This window comes from Phlebotomus argentipes, unplaced genomic scaffold (assembly GCF_947086385.1).
Source record: "Phlebotomus argentipes unplaced genomic scaffold, Phlebotomus argentipes genome assembly contig_2, whole genome shotgun sequence".
Taxonomy (NCBI): domain Eukaryota; kingdom Metazoa; phylum Arthropoda; class Insecta; order Diptera; family Psychodidae; genus Phlebotomus; species Phlebotomus argentipes.
This window is the reverse complement of record NW_026776162.1, coordinates 3,110,445-3,129,090: the sequence shown is the minus strand read 5'-3', so window position 1 is coordinate 3,129,090 and position 18,646 is coordinate 3,110,445. Positions and strand designations below refer to the sequence as shown.

The 18,646-nt window shown below is 34.8% G+C and overlaps 1 protein-coding gene across 1 annotated transcript; it reads left to right on the top strand.

Moving 5' to 3' along the window:
* Window positions 1-3,357: 3,357 nt before the first annotated feature.
* Window positions 3,358-16,031, top strand: LOC132264889 (adipokinetic hormone/corazonin-related peptide receptor variant I-like). The gene is made up of 9 exons (XM_059765223.1): window positions 3,358-3,370; window positions 5,440-5,482; window positions 7,332-7,540; window positions 9,377-9,570; window positions 11,730-12,168; window positions 12,298-12,454; window positions 13,734-13,933; window positions 14,423-14,546; window positions 15,360-16,031. The coding sequence occupies exons 1-8, from the start codon at window positions 3,358-3,360 to the stop codon at window positions 14,461-14,463; spliced, it is 1,296 nt and encodes a 431-aa protein (XP_059621206.1). The 3' UTR covers window positions 14,464-14,546; window positions 15,360-16,031.
* Window positions 16,032-18,646: the final 2,615 nt, after the last annotated feature.

Here is an 18,646-nt window from a genome sequence, read left to right as displayed (position 1 = left end):
TTGCGCAACAAAAAGTGAAGCATTCCAGAAGGAGACAAATTGAAAAACTTTTCCCTCCGATTTTATATTTAGATTGAAAAATACGTGTTATTGCTCTGAAGTGTTACATGAAAAAATTTCGTGCCATTACTTATGCAAAAAATAGAATTTCTTCTCTTTCAAATACATATTTTCACACAACACTTTTCTTCTGACACTTTTACAAATTCTCATTTCAACTTCTCAATGCTCCACGCTCTTATCGATTAGTCTTTACTCTGCATAATATTCAAATTATCCCGGGAGAAGAATAGAAAAAGTTGTGATATAATTTTACGGCTGAGTGAAATTTGATAAAAAGTCCGCATCTTTGCCTTTCCACAATTTTTTATGCTCACTGATGGAGAAAAAAGAGGCATTCTGGACAAAAAGATATCAATTTGTTTTCTTCTCTCAGATTCTTCTCAATGAAGCATAAAACATCAACGGTTGACATTCTGTCCATAATAAATGCTCCGTCCTTAATGTTTTCCCTTCAATTTTTCTTCGCGAAAACAGCGCAGCTATTAAATTTATTACTCTCCCAGTCAAGTTCTGTTCAAACTTTGCCAAAAGAATTTTAGGGCTTTTTAATAGTATACAGTAGCTGCAATGTCGCAGGAAGTGCAGAACACGTGTTTGCTATCCGAGAGCCTTGTTGCGAACTTACCAAGCTTTCAGGTCCTGTTAAAGCGAGTGGCAATTAATGTGCATGAGTGTGGAAAGGTTTGTACATATTAATGCAGAGTCACGTCCATTATTGCGCTTGAAAAGCTGGGCCATCTGAAACTTTTGTAACGTACGTGTCTCTCACACCTTATTTACGGACACACAATTCAGGGTGGTGTGAAAAATATTGTATCATGTGGGAGGAAAAGGTGTTTCGCCACATAAAAAAAAATCCTATTAAACTTTACCTAAGCACAGTTTATAGCGAATCACGTGCTCTTTATTTCACGAGTAATTCGGAAAATTTGCTAATAGTAGCGACAATAACTAAACTTTGTTCTCGGAACTAAATAAAATTTCGCATGTAATGAAATTTCATCGAATTAATTTAAATTAAAACTCCACAATTCTCATCCAGGTTGTTATGATGCAGTTATACGCTTTCTACTAAAAGCAACGACTTCATTAATCGTTGTTTTCGTGTTTTATGAAAATTATATTTCCTTTGACGAAAAACAATATAAACTACAATATTATTAACCAAGTCATATTGAAATTTTAATCTACATTCACTTCACAAACCATCGCCACATTATGCTTCAAAGGCTGTGTATAAAGATGCAATGAATAGTCGAAAATATGATGTGGAAAATCCAAAAATCGAAATATCTTACAAACGATTTCAGAAGAACACACTTCATATAGAATATAAAAGAGAAGTGCTTCTGTGAAGACTAAACTTCCATAAAGGTAAGTAGGGTAAGTAGTTGTGGTTGAAACGTTGCATTTCATAACACGTTGATTTGCAATTTTTAGTCTAAAACTGTGTTCATATTTATACTTCACACGAATGTTCTACGAAACTCATTAAAAAGAATAAAGGTTGAATTGCTAAAATATAGAACTCATATTTCGGAGAAAAGTTAAAGAGAAACAGCATATTTTAGTGTGAGTTTTTTTAATGACCATTCACTAGAAGTTGTTGGAAATTTAATTTGATCTTCTTTTCAAATAATATTCAACTGTTGGTGGAGAAAAAATCTCGACTTTTCAGTGCACCGAAATTGTGAGTATAAGAGAGAATGTTGATGAAAATCAATTATTTCAACCATCTCTAATTATGTAGTTTAATGTAGTCGTTAAGCAGATATAAAGCATTCTTGTCTAGAAAATACTCACTCATAGAAGTTTCGAGTTCCTTCAGAATGAAAATGAAATATACATACATATGAAAAATACTTTTTATTATCTAAGAGGCTAAAGTTTCTGTTTGGAAATGCAAACAGAAAATACTAATCCAAAACAACAATTCATAGCTTTCCATGTTTTCATACTCCGCAATCTTTAAACCTTGTTGGTGATGGTTTTGATAGAGCAAAATATACAAACTTACTGATACATATAATCATATTACCATGCAAGTTTGAAAATGAAACCTCCGGTATAATATTTGCATTGTTTTGCTTAATTTAATTTCTAACCAACACTGCAGTGAACTTGCAATTGACGAATGAATTCCTACAGGAACTTTTCATTCACAATACAAAACACATTTTCTTGAAAATGTCTCAGCGCAGGGGAATAGCGGAAATTTAATATGAATCATGTCATTCATTTTAAAGTTTCGTGATGGAAGACATCTCTCCAAGGAGCTGGTAAATCCAGTGCTATCCAGCGAGCTTTCTGACCTGCAAGAATTCACAGTGACTGCATATTCTCATGTCATTTTAGTATATTACTGTTATTTGTCACAAAGTTGTTGTGTTATTTTCTTATCGTGTGAGGAAGTAAATAAAATATTTGTATAAACCTCGTAAATTGCAATTGCATGTCAATTTTCAAAACCGTGTGCGTGCATATATGAGAAAATTATTTCCAACAAAAATGGGGATCAATGGAATAAAATTTGCATGTGATCTCATACATTCATGGCTTATGAAAAACGTGCACAACATAGTTTTCACTCTTGGAAAATCTCTTAGACAGAAAGAATTTTGGTGCAATATGAATCGTGTGTCATTGTTCTTCACAATGCATGAAATCACATATGCAAAAGCAAGTGTAAAAGTTTCCCAGTCGGTGTTGAAATGCAAAGTTATCTAAGAATGTTCAGAATTTTTGCAATTCTCTTTGCCACAAACTTGCCATGGCTACAATGCATTATGTTCAACGCAGGAGCTTGTTAAAAAGAATGTATTTTTTTTTAGAAATCCTATTGTACAAGATGACCTACACGGGAATCACATAATTGCTAGCTATTGTAATTTTCTTATGTTTTTCATTTCACACAGAGCAAAAAAGGAAATGAACACCAAACAATACCCAAGTATAAATAGAATCAAAAATTCCCGTGACTTCATACGTTACAGAATATTTCTTATCGTTGTTAGAAAATATTTTCCACGCCGTAGGGGTGGAAATTGGAAATGTATTTGACTGTGCATTGCACAAACGATACAATTGCGTCTACAAATTTATATATCTACGTTTATTTCTCCCTCTATAGATGTTCATATTTGCTTGCCAATCGGGAAATCAGCATAAACGAATTGGCAGACACAATCCCACAGTAGATTTAGTTCCGATAAAATGGCGTGCATTGATGATAACGTGAAATGAAATAAAATTAAATCTTGTGAAAGAAGAACACTTTTACGAAATGGGAAAACAATGAAGAACAATTGTGAAGCAAATGAAGCTGCAAATTGAATTTTCCCCATTTGAAATATGAGCAGAAAAAATTCAAGTCAATTTGCCAATTGTTCAATGAACATGAAATATTAACCACCACAGTAAAAACATTTAAATTCTGAAATTGGTGAAAAGCTATGAATAATGAATAATGTTAGAAAACACGCAGAAGTATGGAAAACTATTTGTAGAACATTTTTGAGTTATGTGACGTTGAAAATCTTCGCGCGAAGAGAAGGGTTATTGTATATCTCTCCATCTTTCTTCTGATACTTTAGCGTGACATCTGTGCAAACGAAGCAGCAAATTCTCCCCATATTCATGTATAAAGTAGACTCAAATATGTCATTGAGCAGAATTTCATCTCACTGAAAAATTCATTCTTGAAAGCTGCACAGGGCAATTTATTATCGCAAATACACTTTATGAACACAAAAGTCAATACTTTTCTCCCTCTGAGCGCACGAACACTAATTTAACCTTACCTTTAAGCAAAAGATTGTATCTTCAAAAATCTCAACTCGGAAGTATTCCACTTCCACAGACATTTGAAAAGTTTGACTGCTCTGAATAATATTCATAGTCCTTATTTTACGTACTTTTCCTGCTATTGAAGCACCAAGAATGTGGATTTGGAATAGCGCTCAAACCTCACAACATCCATTGGCTTTAAGAGGAAGATATTCAAAAGAATATTGAATCTACAGACTTTTGCTTAACACATTATGCAAATAAACGCACGCTTAGGGAATTGTTTTAAGAAAATTTCCCACTCAACCGGTGGAAATATTGCCCTGCCCTTCCAGATGTTTATATTTGAATATGCATGTGTGAGCGGCATTTTCTTAGATTTATACAAGTTACATGCAAATAATGCCTCTAGAATTCCAATAATAATTTATAGGCTACCCTAGAGCATTTTGAAAATCCATAATGTAAAAACATGCTCTGAAGGCATAATGCGATGAGTAAGCAAAATCTGAGTGAAATTTGCTTACACTTATTTTGTATTTCACTCATTCAGATAGATCTTCGCCACTCTGCATTACGCAAAAGAAAATTTTTCAATGCTCGCCCATCGCTTCATGTCAAATTTGTGCGAATTCAGCTGAAATGAAACTCATGCGAACAAAATCAATATCACTCTCGCATCTCGTGAGGCCCATTCTGTGCGCTAATGTTTTGAGATTGGACAAGAACAAATTACTTATGCCTATCGCGCTAAAATTTCTAATGATTTCCATTGGCACCCAGAGGACTTAGTCAATTTGCTTCTGCGGTGAAGTTGGGGCGAGAAATGAGAGCAATCTATCAGAAATTGCTGTCTTGTGGTTTTCCGGGACAATCCTCCCCTTAACTCTCATTTCAGCTCCCGTCACTCACTTAATGTCTCAGGCGAGAGGCGCAATTGAAAAAGGAATGGCGAAAGGTCTTTGGATATCGTCTGTGCGGCATCTTTCGCCAGGATGCGGACCCTGAGTCTGTTGATTAACGGGGGTTGTTGACAAGACAAGGACAAATTTGTAAATACAAGCACTGTAAGCGAGAGCCAGATGAAAGCCCGCACACTGATGGTAAATGTCTTTCTTGCTTTGTAAATATGCAAATCATTGCAAATATTTATCAATTTCAAGTTCAACGGAATCTCTTCAAAATATTAAACGAGCATCCCCAAAAATTACTAGATGATTCCAAAATTTTCAGCATTAAATTCACACTGTTGGCGAAGAAGGACAATAAATCATAGTATTTCAGGAAGACTCATTGTTTCTTTTTTCTTCTTTCTCTCCCGAATTCTGCCATCATCACCTGGGCGGGAAAGTGCGTAAAATAATATTTCACCGTGGATTGCCTCCAGAATGTGTTGATTTTGGATTCAGTGAGTCAGAAAAATTCACGCAAGCAATTGTGCGTGAAAATGTGTGAAATGTAATGGTACGGCATCAGTCAGTTGGAAGGAAGTTCTCTCGAATTCAGCCCACTCAAAGGTGTTGTGCGATTCACCACACTTTGCGGATGTTTTTGCCCATTTTATCTCAAAGTGCCATGAATGCTCAACAGTCGATGTGGCAACAATTCAGCCTAAAGCTCCCTTCACGTCATCGTCAGACTGAGGCTCCCCGAGCTCATTCTGTAATACGCACATATGTAACAATCCTTGTTTATTTACTGTAAACACTTGAATTTTACATGGATGCGAGATTATACTTGCAAAATAAACGCACTGCCCTAGATTTTAGGTGTCACATGAATAAACAATGAATTTTTGAGATCATCAACTCAACACTTTGCGTTCGTTAATTCAATATGAAAAACACTTTGAAGTATGCCTGTAATTTTCTTTTGTCCTGTTGCAAGTGCATATTTTATCTGATCATCAAAGCCTGATAACATTACTTAGTATATTGTATAATTCTATTATCACATTGTTGTTCTGTCATGTCAGCTGTAATGACACGGCATATAGAATGGGAATAACAATTCCAAGGTACAAATTGTACAGAGAATTATGCATATGAAGTTAGAATACAAATATTCACGAAAATAGACACAACAATATATTGTGCAGAGGCAATAGAGAAGAGATGAGCTTATGTTGTTGAATTCTCCCTTAACCTTTATAAATGTTGAATACACATTGTATTCTGCCGTGTATTCATATTGGAATTTTTAGGGATTGATTCCAAAACATGGTTGGTAAAGTGTGTCTTGAAATTACTCCACAAAATGGCTCAGCTCTTCTCTACATTGTGTGAAGCTCATATTGACGCAGAAGCTATGGCTGCATTCACGAATTATGCATGTACATAAATCTAATATACTTATTGCTCCGAAATGCACACATTTCGTTCAAACGCAAAAGAATGATGTATTGTAATACATCAAGAAAGCAACATTATCGTGAAAACATGTAATATTTCACCACAAGTGTGTACATGAAATACAATATTTTTCACACTTTCTTCCCTTTTCTTATAACATAAATTATAAGTTTCGGGATTCCTACAAATATAGAATTATTAAAAGAATTATTTTAAATTTTCTTTTCCCACATACTTTCCCAATAAAACCTAATTAAAGCTACAAGACATTATTCTTACTTTTTGCTTCGCCCGAAACTATAATTTTCAAGTCAGATAAATATAATATATGTTATCTTCTAACATTGCAGATGTTGCTTGTATTGGAAATAAATTTTGTGACAGGATTGCGTGTCATCCAAATTGGGGATGAGTGAATAAATAGCTTAGCATGCTGAAATTGCCCGCCAGCTAAAGACTTATGGAAGCACAGGGAAGTAAATATTGAGTGATATCTTCCAGTGATTGAGTGGTTAGGAAGTTGTGTTGTTGGTTGTCGCGAATTGGATTGACGAAAACACCACATGGAAAACAAATATATTGGAAAAATCGGAACATAACAATTGGGCTTCGTATGCAACAGGTTTATTGGACATAAAATGTCTTACGATGTCTCATCGCTTCGGGGTCAGAATCTCATCGAATGTCATGGTGATTTATTCCATTCAACAAATCAGATAAGATTTAAGGGATCATTGATGTTATGTCGAAGAGTATATACATTTTTTTCTCTATCGTCCTCATACTTAATAGCCCACTCAAATCTTCTTTCCCCATGATGACGTGTGTGAAGTGATAAAGGGTTCTCCTCTACGCCCGCACAAAGTCGTTTGAGGTGTTGAAACCCACGACATTTTTAAAGAAAGCAGCCATGAAAGCTCAAAGCAGATGAAGAGGAAGGTCAAAGTGTAGCCACTTTGGTGAACTTTATATATGTTGAGTGGCATTAGGAGCGGCTTCCGCATTCTTTTCCCTCTACATGAATCTCTATGAAAGTTATCTTGCATACCATATCACAGAGGGGAATGTTTTAGGGGGAGAAACCACGGACAGTGCGCAGAAAACTCAGCGACGGAACTTTTGATCGAAAAGCTCTCTCATTTTGCCCGTTGCTGATGGTGAGGAAGTCTTCAATGAGTTGGCTGGAGAGCCTAGTGAGCAGTTTCACTGTGACCACCGTGCCAGCCACATATATTGGAGGCTCTTGCGTCGTCGAGCTCTCGCGAATCTTGCACTTCCATCTGAATTTCCGCTGACAATAAATCTGGAGGTGCGAAGGAGGCTCTCCAGGAAACCTCATGGCGAGTGAAGTTCCGATTTCGCATGAGATAGTGTAGTACATTGTTTGAGAGTGATATATGAATACTTGCGACAGAGTTGGAAGGAAAACTCAGATGCTTCTGAATTGCATTGAGGGGTTTCCTGTGAGAAAGCTATGCTTTTGCCATGAAATTGATTGACCACAAGTTGTGCTATCTAGAAAGCTCAACACCATTGCTGTGCAGTGCATCTCATTGGAAAATTGTGAGGAAAATTGAAAACATTTTCACATATTTTAAACAGTGCGTCACATCTAATCACTTGTAGGAGCATACGAGTGCACTAAATTGTGAAGTTGTAATTGTGATGTGGCCCACGGGAAGTGAAGAGGATAAGTGAAAATGTTCAGTGATATGAGGACAGCAGGATCTCTAGTTGCAATTAGTAATGGAAGACCAATTGAACATCGAAACACAGCAATTTTATATCTATAATAACAGTTCAACTGTGAATTCATCAGAATTAGATGATGTTCTAACTTCCAATAGCACAGGAAATTTCACCATTCCTGAATCGATTTCCGGTACGTCTTTGACTGATTTTCGCTTACTGTAAGCATATAAGCAGTGAATGATAAACTGGGGAAACGACAATGTATTCAACATAAAGCTTACTAATTAGACTTCTTTCTTCTGACTTCAGAATCTGTTTTTTTCTATCATCTTCAGTAGGATTCTATCGTATTACATGCTCTTTGTGATGGACTTTTCACTCTTGTTAAACCGCTCTGCAGGATCACAGTATTAATAATATGTATAATAATAGACTTCAAATGGCAATTTTTACATGAATTTAATCTCTTCATTTGAGAGTTCCAAGGAGCGCCCTGAAGAAAAATGCTAATTTAATGCTATCTATCACTAAAATGGCGCCTATAACTTTAGGATTCATCCTGATAATACGCAAGAATATAAATTTTGCATAATGTGAGATAATACAAAACTATGTCAATTATAGCTAAGCACGCGCCTAAACATTTATGAATCGCATTAAACTGTCAATGTGCTACCAAAAATTATATGATTTTTATGCTAAAATTGAAGCAATTCCAAGAGGCAATGCGAATCATTAAAATTTGGCGCCATTCAAAAAATATAGAGTATTATATGCAATATATTTTCAGTAGAATTTCGACGAGTGATGCAAAATCTCATTTTATAATTAATTGGTGTTTGGTGTACCAAAGATATCAATTTAGGCGCTTCAGGAATTTATCTCATTATGTGAGACTAAAATATATTTTCCAACAACACAAAATATTTTCACTTCACACTATAGTGATAAAATGGAATTTACTAAATATTTTAATGTAAAACTGAGGGAACTGAGAATTAATTAACATTAGCAGATTGTAAATGTAAAGGTGACGTCGAGGAGTAGCGTAGGCAGAAAACATTTGGAATCAGTGAGGCGTTAAACTCGTGTTTTCCTATGGGAAATACCAGTGTGTCGGCGGAAGAAATCTCATATTTATTTCATGACAGTGATTGCCATGCTGGAGAAAATCATCGGAAATATTCCTTAAAGTACCAAGACTTTCCGTGCGAAATATTGCCGTGTCAGATGAGGGCACGAGGCGAAACGTTTCCACGAAATGTACATATTTTGCTAATTAATCAATCATAGAACCCATTAGACCTTAATATCAAGCTCAATTTCATTGTGAAATTTCCCTTTGGATCGAGAAATTTGTTAACGCCAGCCGAAATTGAAAATTCGTGTGCTTTCGAAGCGTCGATGTTAACTCCGAAAGGGGTTGAGATAGTGTGAAAGTACTATTACTGACGAGAGTTCAATTAAAGAGGCCCATTTTGCAGGTCTCACGAATTCATCAGTGGTGGTGGTCATAATAGTCTACTGCGTGTTGTTCATAATTGGAGCTCCTGGAAATCTCTCAGTAGTGGTCTCGCTATTCAAGTCCAAACATCATAGGCGATCCCGAATAAGTCTCATGATTTGCCATTTAGCCGTAGCTGACCTTATGGTGGCCTTCTTCACAATTCCCTTTGAGGTAAATAATACATATTTGTTATCTCTCGCTTTAAATTATTATGGTTCTATTAATTATCCACACGTCATTCATTATCTCGCAATCATAGAATCTTTACCCTTGTTCAAGCGTGTAATGGTAATTTTGTGGTGTGACTTCAAAGCTGCTGTACTTCAAACAAAACTTTTCCGTCAATTTAATATTTGGTGTTTCTCCACCCAGATTTATGTATCTCTAATTACCTTTGCCATCTACCATCCAATTAAAAACACTCTCGTGTGCAATTATTCCTGACTATTATCCCTGTAATAATCCTATTGCTGAACTCTATTAAATATTGTATTTCAAAACTGTTACATCTGAATTATTAACAAAGTTCCGTGCATGACATAAAATATATCTTATGTGGCTTTAAGGCACGTCATAACTATGCTATAGACAAGTTCTATTGAAAATCTTGCCATTATGCAGTAACTTCTCTTTGAAAACCAAATTGAGGAAAAAGGAAGAGCCCGAGAATTGAACTATGCAAATAGACAACGTAGTATACTTTGGGTGGATTTGACAAGAGTCCTTTAAAGAAGATGTTTTTTCGCCATAAAAAAGTAAATACCCATTCTAGGCATTGTAAAAAAATCTAGGCCTCATATAGCAAGAGTGATAACTTTGAGATCATATCGATTTTTCATAAACGTACGAAAATTTCACAGTAGGTACAACTTCCTTTTCCTCAATCATTGGAATTACAAAACATCTCCGGATTTATTTAGGACATCATCTCATATGTACATTTTGAATGTAACATCTTGCGCATTTTCTATGTGTTATGCCATCCTGTTCTCCATTAGATTAATGTTCACACAATATTACAGAGTTTAGGTAGAATATGTATAATGACGCTTAATTCTATTATGCAACGATAAACCCAGAATTACCAACTAATTATACTTTAATATACATAATATATTGCCACTTCAAAGAGTGTTACACACAAAGGACTTTATTTACCTTCTTTTTCTTAATCAAAACTGTAGTTACACTTCTTTTTTGTCACTCTATTGCACTTTCACACTGCAAATAAGAATATACAACACTTACTCCGCCATCGTCTTGATTTAAATATTTGCTCACAGACATTTTCTTGGCGAGAAAAGCATGTATGTATATATAGGGAAAAATTTTCCACAATTTAAGCTGGTAAATCTTTTATATACAGTACCAAGTATGTGTTTCTAAGAGAATGTTTCAAGCATAACGCGCGCGTTTTTGCTATTCTTTTAGCACACATACAACAGTTTTCTTGGAAAACAATCTGGAAGAGTCGTACTTGGAAATCTCTTCACAGTCACTTCTCTCGCATTGTTTGAAGATATCTCGTAGGAAATTCCTTGTTTGATAAAGAAAAAACCACGAAATTGGATAGCATGCAATGGAAAATCGCGATGGTCTTGACGATGGTATTAAGTTTTTTTTTATGCTCAGCAGCAAAGTATACCGACATATTTCATTTGCATAACCTCGTGTTGTGCTACCAAAGGCTACAGAAACAAATTATTTTACAAGCAAATTTACACTTCAAACACAACCATGAGCATTTCTGATCTGAAATTTCATTAAGCCGAACGTTTCATTACGCGCAATATTTAACATTGGAAGAAAATGAATTTTTTAGGATGACTGAAATATTATAATATATAGCCAATATATGTGAAAGTCTTTAAGCAGAGAGTCAGTAACCTCACCTCAAATTGAATGAAACACTCCCGCAAAGTTTCTTGAGCTCAGCATTAGGAACTTATTGGCTTTATCCGCGGGGTGCGCCCAGGTGAAAAAATGAGAAAAACCTCGACAGCACCACGCTTCTGGCTTGGGTATGGTTGTGTAATACACCATGCAAATAAACCGCAAAGTGAGCACAATTTAGAGAAAAACCCTTTCTATTTTCCTAAGCCACAATATTCACGCTGAAACACCACCAAATTAAAGATAAATATTTAACTCCCTTATTTTGTTACTATGTAAATTAGAGAAAATTTTTCGAATCCGTTTGTCTCGCTTTGCCAGAATTTTCCACTCGAAAAAATTCTTTCGCACTTGACAAGGGCCAAACCAGCAGAAACACAATATTGGTAGTACATTCGCAAACAAATCACTTTGTCCTGGTATTTATTCACGCCCAGATTGGATGGAGAATCGCTGTTGAGTGGTATGCCGGGAATATAGCGTGCAAAGTTTTCACATTCATCCGATCATTCAGCCTTTACCTGAGTTCAAACGTGCTTGTGTGCGTTGCATTGGATCGCTGTTTCGCCGTGGTTTATCCGCTGCGCCTGCAGGACGCCCAGCGTCGCGGAAAAGTCATGCTGATCTGCGCCTGGCTTGTGGCCATGCTCAGCTCCATGCCGCAGATCGTCATATATCACGTGGCTCACCGGCCTGGGGTTCCAGAGTTCCAGCAGTGTGTCACCTTCGGATTCTTCCAGAGTGACAATGCAGAGTCAGTTTACAACTTCATTTGCGTGGTGCTGATGTACTTCATGCCCCTGCTCGTCATCTGCGTAGCCTACACCATGATCGTCTGCGAGATCACCAAAAGGACGCTCAGATCGCGGGAAAGAGGTGAGTAAAAATTGCATTTTCATCAGATTCTTTCATATCACATCCCTTCTTTCCTTCTGTTGTTTAAACAGAAAGCTCTCTTACATTTCAGTGCAACATTCTGACCATAATTTCTGCTTTCCGTTTCAGATGATGGTAAAGACAGGACAGCCTCCGGCGCTTTGAGGCTCAGATGCAATGCTCTCACACAAATAGAGCGGGCTCGCCAGAAAACATTCAAGCTCACCGTCATAATAGTGGTTGTTTTTATTTGGTGCTGGACTCCATATGTAGTAATGGCTCTCTGGTAAGCTATACTCTCAAAATTCTTGCATTAGCCACTAAAGTTTAATTCATGTGAGGCAATGAATTGTACATAGCGGCAGCAAATTCATTTTCATAGTTATAGTTTATTTAATACCATCCTAAGCACTAGTATACACAGGACTTAATAAATTATTATTCAGCATTGTAGCATCATACAGTAAGAGTATTTTTGGCTATGCAGAGTATTTGCACATAGGAATATAAAATACACAATATATTGAGAGGATTCTCCCTAACAATTCTGCAATTATACGATTGCCAGCACTGGCAATTTATTGCGAATTTAACGCGTCAGAATATGGTAGTGCGGTTGACAAAGAGCAGGAGGAGCAAGGCCACAGCACCCTGTGTGGTGGCGAAATTAATTTAGAGACGATAAAAGAGTCACTTTCACACCTGAAAGAACTTCCAGTGCAAACATCCAGATCTACCCAATTCAAGTTACAATGTTGGGAGCTCTTCAATTTAATACACTTTCTACGACTTCTACAGAAAAACTTGAGCTTTTCACATCCTCAAGCGACCTGGAATTTATTCACTGAATTAAGTTAATGAATCACATAGGAAACTTTAATATTATAATTATAATAATGGTGTTAATCAAAATGATTTTCATGCACACATTACATGTCTATGCGTATTTTGTTATACAGATTATACAGGAGATTTAATATATCTGATTTCACAGAATGATTTGCAAATTTGGAGCGTTTTCACGCACACAAATTCACGTAAAATTACATCACCTGCCAGTAACACGTTCTTTTTCATGTATAGTGCTATTAATTCCCTCCATGCCCAAAAATGTCTATTTGCTGAAATTTGTAAACAATCTGTACCTACATTTCATATGGAATTAAAACATGAAAATGCATAAATTTATTTATTTTTTTGTATTCAGCAAGCAAAAGTTAAATTACATAATAGAATTGTTTTTTCCTATTTATCGAAAACATTGCGCCAAAATCCGTGACGTTGGAAATGATTTGTTTAGCACGAACATTTTTGATTAATATGGAAAGACAAACATACAGAATTGCATACAATTTAAGTACTTAACATGGTGTATGCAATGTTAATATAATTTTACAGAATATAATATACACATACTGCCAGCATAAATTGAGTATTATTGTGAGTTGAACGGAAAAGTTTAATGGAAAAATATCTTTCAGGACATTCCAGATATGCACGTGTTCATGTTTGACGCTCATGGGGAAGAGAGCGACTTTACAATATTTATTTCCCCTTGTTTCTAGGTACGTGTTTGATCGAAAAAGTGCAGAAAAGGTGGATAGTCTCGTGCAGGAAGGCCTCTTCCTTATGGCAGTCTCAAATTCATGTATGAATCCATTGATTTATGGGTCATTCGCCATGAAATGTCGCTTCCCATGGAGTCGGAAACCAGCAGTAACGCACGTCCTCAGTGAACAGCCGGGCCTTCACAGGAGATCAACAGGTGATTTTACAGATATATTGTTCACAAGTCACCCACAAACTCATCCTTTTCTGCTTCCCCCAAACCTATCAACACCAAGAACATCCAAGATTAGAGAATCCCAATTATCACCTGCTTTTGTCTCTCTTCTCGTCCTGCATGAGCATGAATATGTAATTTGGCCTAATTCGACGTCTCCCTGTATAACACTTTGACATTGCATGGAATATTCATACAATGATAAGTCTCAGCTTTTATACTAAATTCAATCATCAAGATGACGTAGAAATTTTATACTAGAAGCAAATTGCAGTTTAAGAATTTCGTAGAAACTTGCAATTTTTTCCTATTTCTCATCCTCTTACTATACAATATATTTTCTGTGCGATCTATTTGATTACTCTTCCTCTTCACTAGCGTTCTTCAAATATCCTTTTTTTTTTAATAAAATCCACTTTCCCGTTCATTCAATCATGTATAATCGCAAGATGAAATATCACATTGTTTTAGGTAGGGGTCTGGCGCGAATAATAAACGAGGAAATGTGCTAGTATTCTGTCCATTCTAATGTACAATACAAATTTGCAAATCATAACCACGAAACTTCCCTCTAATGCTGTAAAAAATTCAACAGGTAGGAAACATTTACTTCGTAGTGTAGAAATTACATCTTTTTACAAGTTCAATGCCTAAATTGTAGTTATTGCTGAGCGAAAATTACCAGCCAATTGCGCTATTTATAGATAATTTAATTGCTCCTTAAAATTTTCTGAATGCTTCTACGATTTATACACTTAAAAGAGAACCCTCAATTTTATTTAAGTTATACTTTCAATTTATAAATTAGGTCACGTATCATCCCACAATTGTTCCTCTAAGTGGAAAAGTTGTCTCACGAAGAGTTTACGGAAAACCTTTGTTATGTTAAAGAAGATCAATGGCATGCTATACTTTTTGGTTTAGATTAAAATTTCCATGAGTGTCTGATAAGAACTTCCACTGAAGCCCTTTGGAACTTGCTCAATTCATTGAAAAGTGGAGCAAAGTGAAGCACGTTCAGCATTCACGAGAGCGCGTGATTAGAAATTGAAAGGAACATATTAGAGAATTTTCCGCAAAGTTCAGTCAGTTAAATGAACATAAAATTTGGAATGTAATCTGAAACTCTTTTCTGTGATTTCACAATTAAACATACAAACAGTGAATACAATCTACTAAATTTTCAATTAATTTATACCGTGCGATGCACACGAGCATAATTTATGGGAAATTTGTTGCCGTTCTGATGTTAAAAATAATTATCATTTGACCAGTTTATCTGTGTATTTGTATTTAAAATATTTAATTTGCATGACTGTTTTTCGTTTGGCAAATAGATCAGCAGATGCTTTTGTAGTCATGCACAATAAAAATTAATTATTCTATTAAATACCGAATTTAATTACAGGTACTTACATGCAAATGATGTTGACTGTTGCTAAAACACAGCTTAATAAATGAATTTTCTGTAACCAATGTTGAATGTTCACCACACAATTGGTGCGTTGAGAATAGTGGCAAAATACTTGGTTATGCCAACAGATTTTCCAACCAGGATGCAAATGCTACGAACTTTTCGTTTCCAACATTAGGAAAGCTTTTCATTAAGCTATTACTTATTCAACAATGACACTGTTAAAGTTAATGTTTGAATACGTCAGAAAGTGAATATTGGTGAGTATGTATACTTTAAGTTTCAAAATCGATGAGGAGAGCTAGAAACATACATATGGATATGTGTAAAGAATTGGAAGTTGTACCATTTTGCAAGTATTTCCATGAATGCAAACAGCGCAGCAGAAAACATTTCGGATGCAAATCCTAAACTCACTGTAGTGTAATCGGCCTCTAGTGAATTGCTATCATGCCATATAAAATATTCTGCAACCCTCGGTATCTCTCTCATCTCAGACATTCCGTTGAATATTATAGGATGGTTAAGGAATTTCGAACAATTATATCTGTGATCTAATAAATTAAATTTGAATAATCATGAAACTCATAAAAGTATTATGTTGAAAATTATTTCCATATGTAATAAACCCAAAAAAAAATGTAATTAGTATACGCAAAATATTATAGTTCGAGAAAATGTGTTTTAATAAATGTTGAATTAAATTCATGTGTTTTTCAATGTCATCATTATGATTGCGTTCGCTAAAATTCTGACTCTATGCATCCCAATTATATTATTCTGTGAAATTGAATATGCAATTAGTATCAAATTATTCATAATTCAAATATACTGTGGCATGTATTTCATATTCATACAGTTTACGCATTATAAGTTTGATTTTCAATGCTCGAGTCAACATTTCTGTTACAGTCTGCGGTAGATTCAATTATCGGTTTATCAGCAATAATATTTCTAGTGAATTCATAATTAAAGCATTGATTTGTAGTAACAAATATTTTTCACGAAGGTGATTAAATTTTGTTTAATCTCACGATAAAAGATTTTTATTTAAAATTTTATCAAAATTTTCCAACATTTTGTGCAATCATGTAATTTGAAATTACTCTGAAAGTTGAACAACATATTGTGAAAATTCCATACAAAATTGCTTTTATGTATGATAATTTTTCAGTGTCATTCAACTCAATATATAGAGACAAATATGTAGATATGTAATTTTGCAGAGCTATATATTTTGTATATTTTGATCTACAAATTATATGAAAATGTTCAGAAAGAAAAATTTCTCTTTTATTCCAGTTCCAGCATTTCTCAATGAACAGTGTAAAATCTAAAGTGCTTTGCCATGTTTTCACAATTTATGTTTGACTTTCATATGCTGATTCCGTAGCTCATTCCATTCTCTTCTAGTGTCATTGCAATGTCAGCATTATTTCATAATTTCCATCAAAATAATGTCACTTAGCCAACTTCTAAACAATCACAAATTATTAAAACTACTTTTTCTCTACACTTATGACATATTGGGAATAATTAGAAAAGATGCATTATAATTCTCCGTTGTTTTTTCTTTCTCGAAAACATGACAATAATTTAAAAAAAAAATTCTTATTTTCTACTGCCAATTTTCACCAACTTTGAAATTACACTATACTTTTTAACAAGGAATTTGTTATTGTCAAAGTTTAAATGACTTCCATTTGAAATACAACTTTAGGAAGTTTCCATGCAACAACACACTGCCCATGATCTAAAACTTTTGAAATTTGTCAATTTTTCCTTCCTACGTGGGTACAATTTAATAAAGAAAAACGTGAAACACGAGGTCAGACACTTAGTCAAACATGAATTTTTTAGATAATTCACATAGAACATAGAAGAGAGTATATTGCATATTTCAATTGACTCTACTTTACTCAATTTCACAGACATTCGTCATATCAAATTACATTGCCATAGAAGACAACATGTATTTTCTCAATTTAAAGGAAAGGCAAAGGCTCCCTTCTTGGCTCCCTTGCTTTATCTTGTACAGGCACGAGAATTTTGCGGTTCTTATAACAAAAAAATGGAACTGTAAAAATTTCCTATGGGAAAATAATGCCTTGAAATCTTCTTATGTTTCAGGCAATCATGATAAATGAGAACCCTCGCAAGGGTGAAGGTTATAAGAAACCTACGCAGGAAGTGGCACAATCAATGAAAATTCGCCGGGTGAAATTTCTCAATGGATTGTAAAGAAGAAAATTCAATGAAATATATAACAATGAAAATTGAATTTATTGCCTTGGAAATTCTATGTATTGATGAAATTGCACAACACCAGAACCAGCCATTGGCACATTTTACATTTAAATAAAATATTTGTACATGCGTTATTTGAACAAGATTCCATTCCATTCCATACAATTTAATATTCATTATACCTTAAGAGATTTTCCATGTTCCACACACTTTGACAGCACATTTTCTCCCTTTCCCGCACATGGGTCAGTGGAACTGTGGAAAATCAATATTATTTTTTTCTCCTTTCCTCACACTTCCTGCCTCAACAATGCGTTTCACATGAGTGCCAAAGGTATCAAGAAAAATCATAGAACAGAAACATGGAAGTGGATTGAAAATCCACCTTCAGTGCAAAAAACAGAGAGAAATATAAAGGGTTTCTGATGACGTTTCACCTCCTGATCAAAGAAATGTAATTACGGTGTAGCTGCTGTAATCCAATCAAAGGAAATTAAGAGCAAAAGCGTTGGATCTCGTGAAATTAACTTCGCATTTTATATTTCCTATATTGCGTCTTGTTTTTGCTTAATTACAAAAGAATCGATAAAAATAATTTTTATAGAAATTCACTGCGTTCTAAATTCTTCTAAGACCGTTTGTTCAATTTTCTACGATGAAAACTTAATGTAAAATACTCAATATTTAAGAAAATCTCATATCTTTATGAACATCTTCCAAAATATGAAGAATAATAAGTAAATATACTAATAACACTTCATGCAAAAATTCAAGCTCAAAACACTTTTGCTATGATGAATAAATCATATTTGAATTATACAAGAGGGTTGATAGGCCAAACTTATTTATTTTATCGCTATATGGATGAAATGCCTTGATAAGAAGGCACTATAATTATTCTAGCTGAATGAGCCAATAAATCTTTGACTGAATAATGTTATTTTCATATATGTATGTATGTACAAAGTGCAGTCTTTAGCTTGAATGGAAAATATCCTAACGTCCTGAGTCCGTTACTGAATGCATTTTTTGCG

Coding starts and splice junctions, on each gene's coding strand:
- LOC132264889 (XM_059765223.1), top strand. Junction 9,571..11,729: donor TCTTCACAATTCCCTTTGAG/GTAAATAATACA, acceptor ATTCACGCCCAG/ATTGGATGGAGAATCGCTGT. Junction 13,934..14,422: donor CCTTCACAGGAGATCAACAG/GTGATTTTACAG, acceptor ACATTGTTTTAG/GTAGGGGTCTGGCGCGAATA.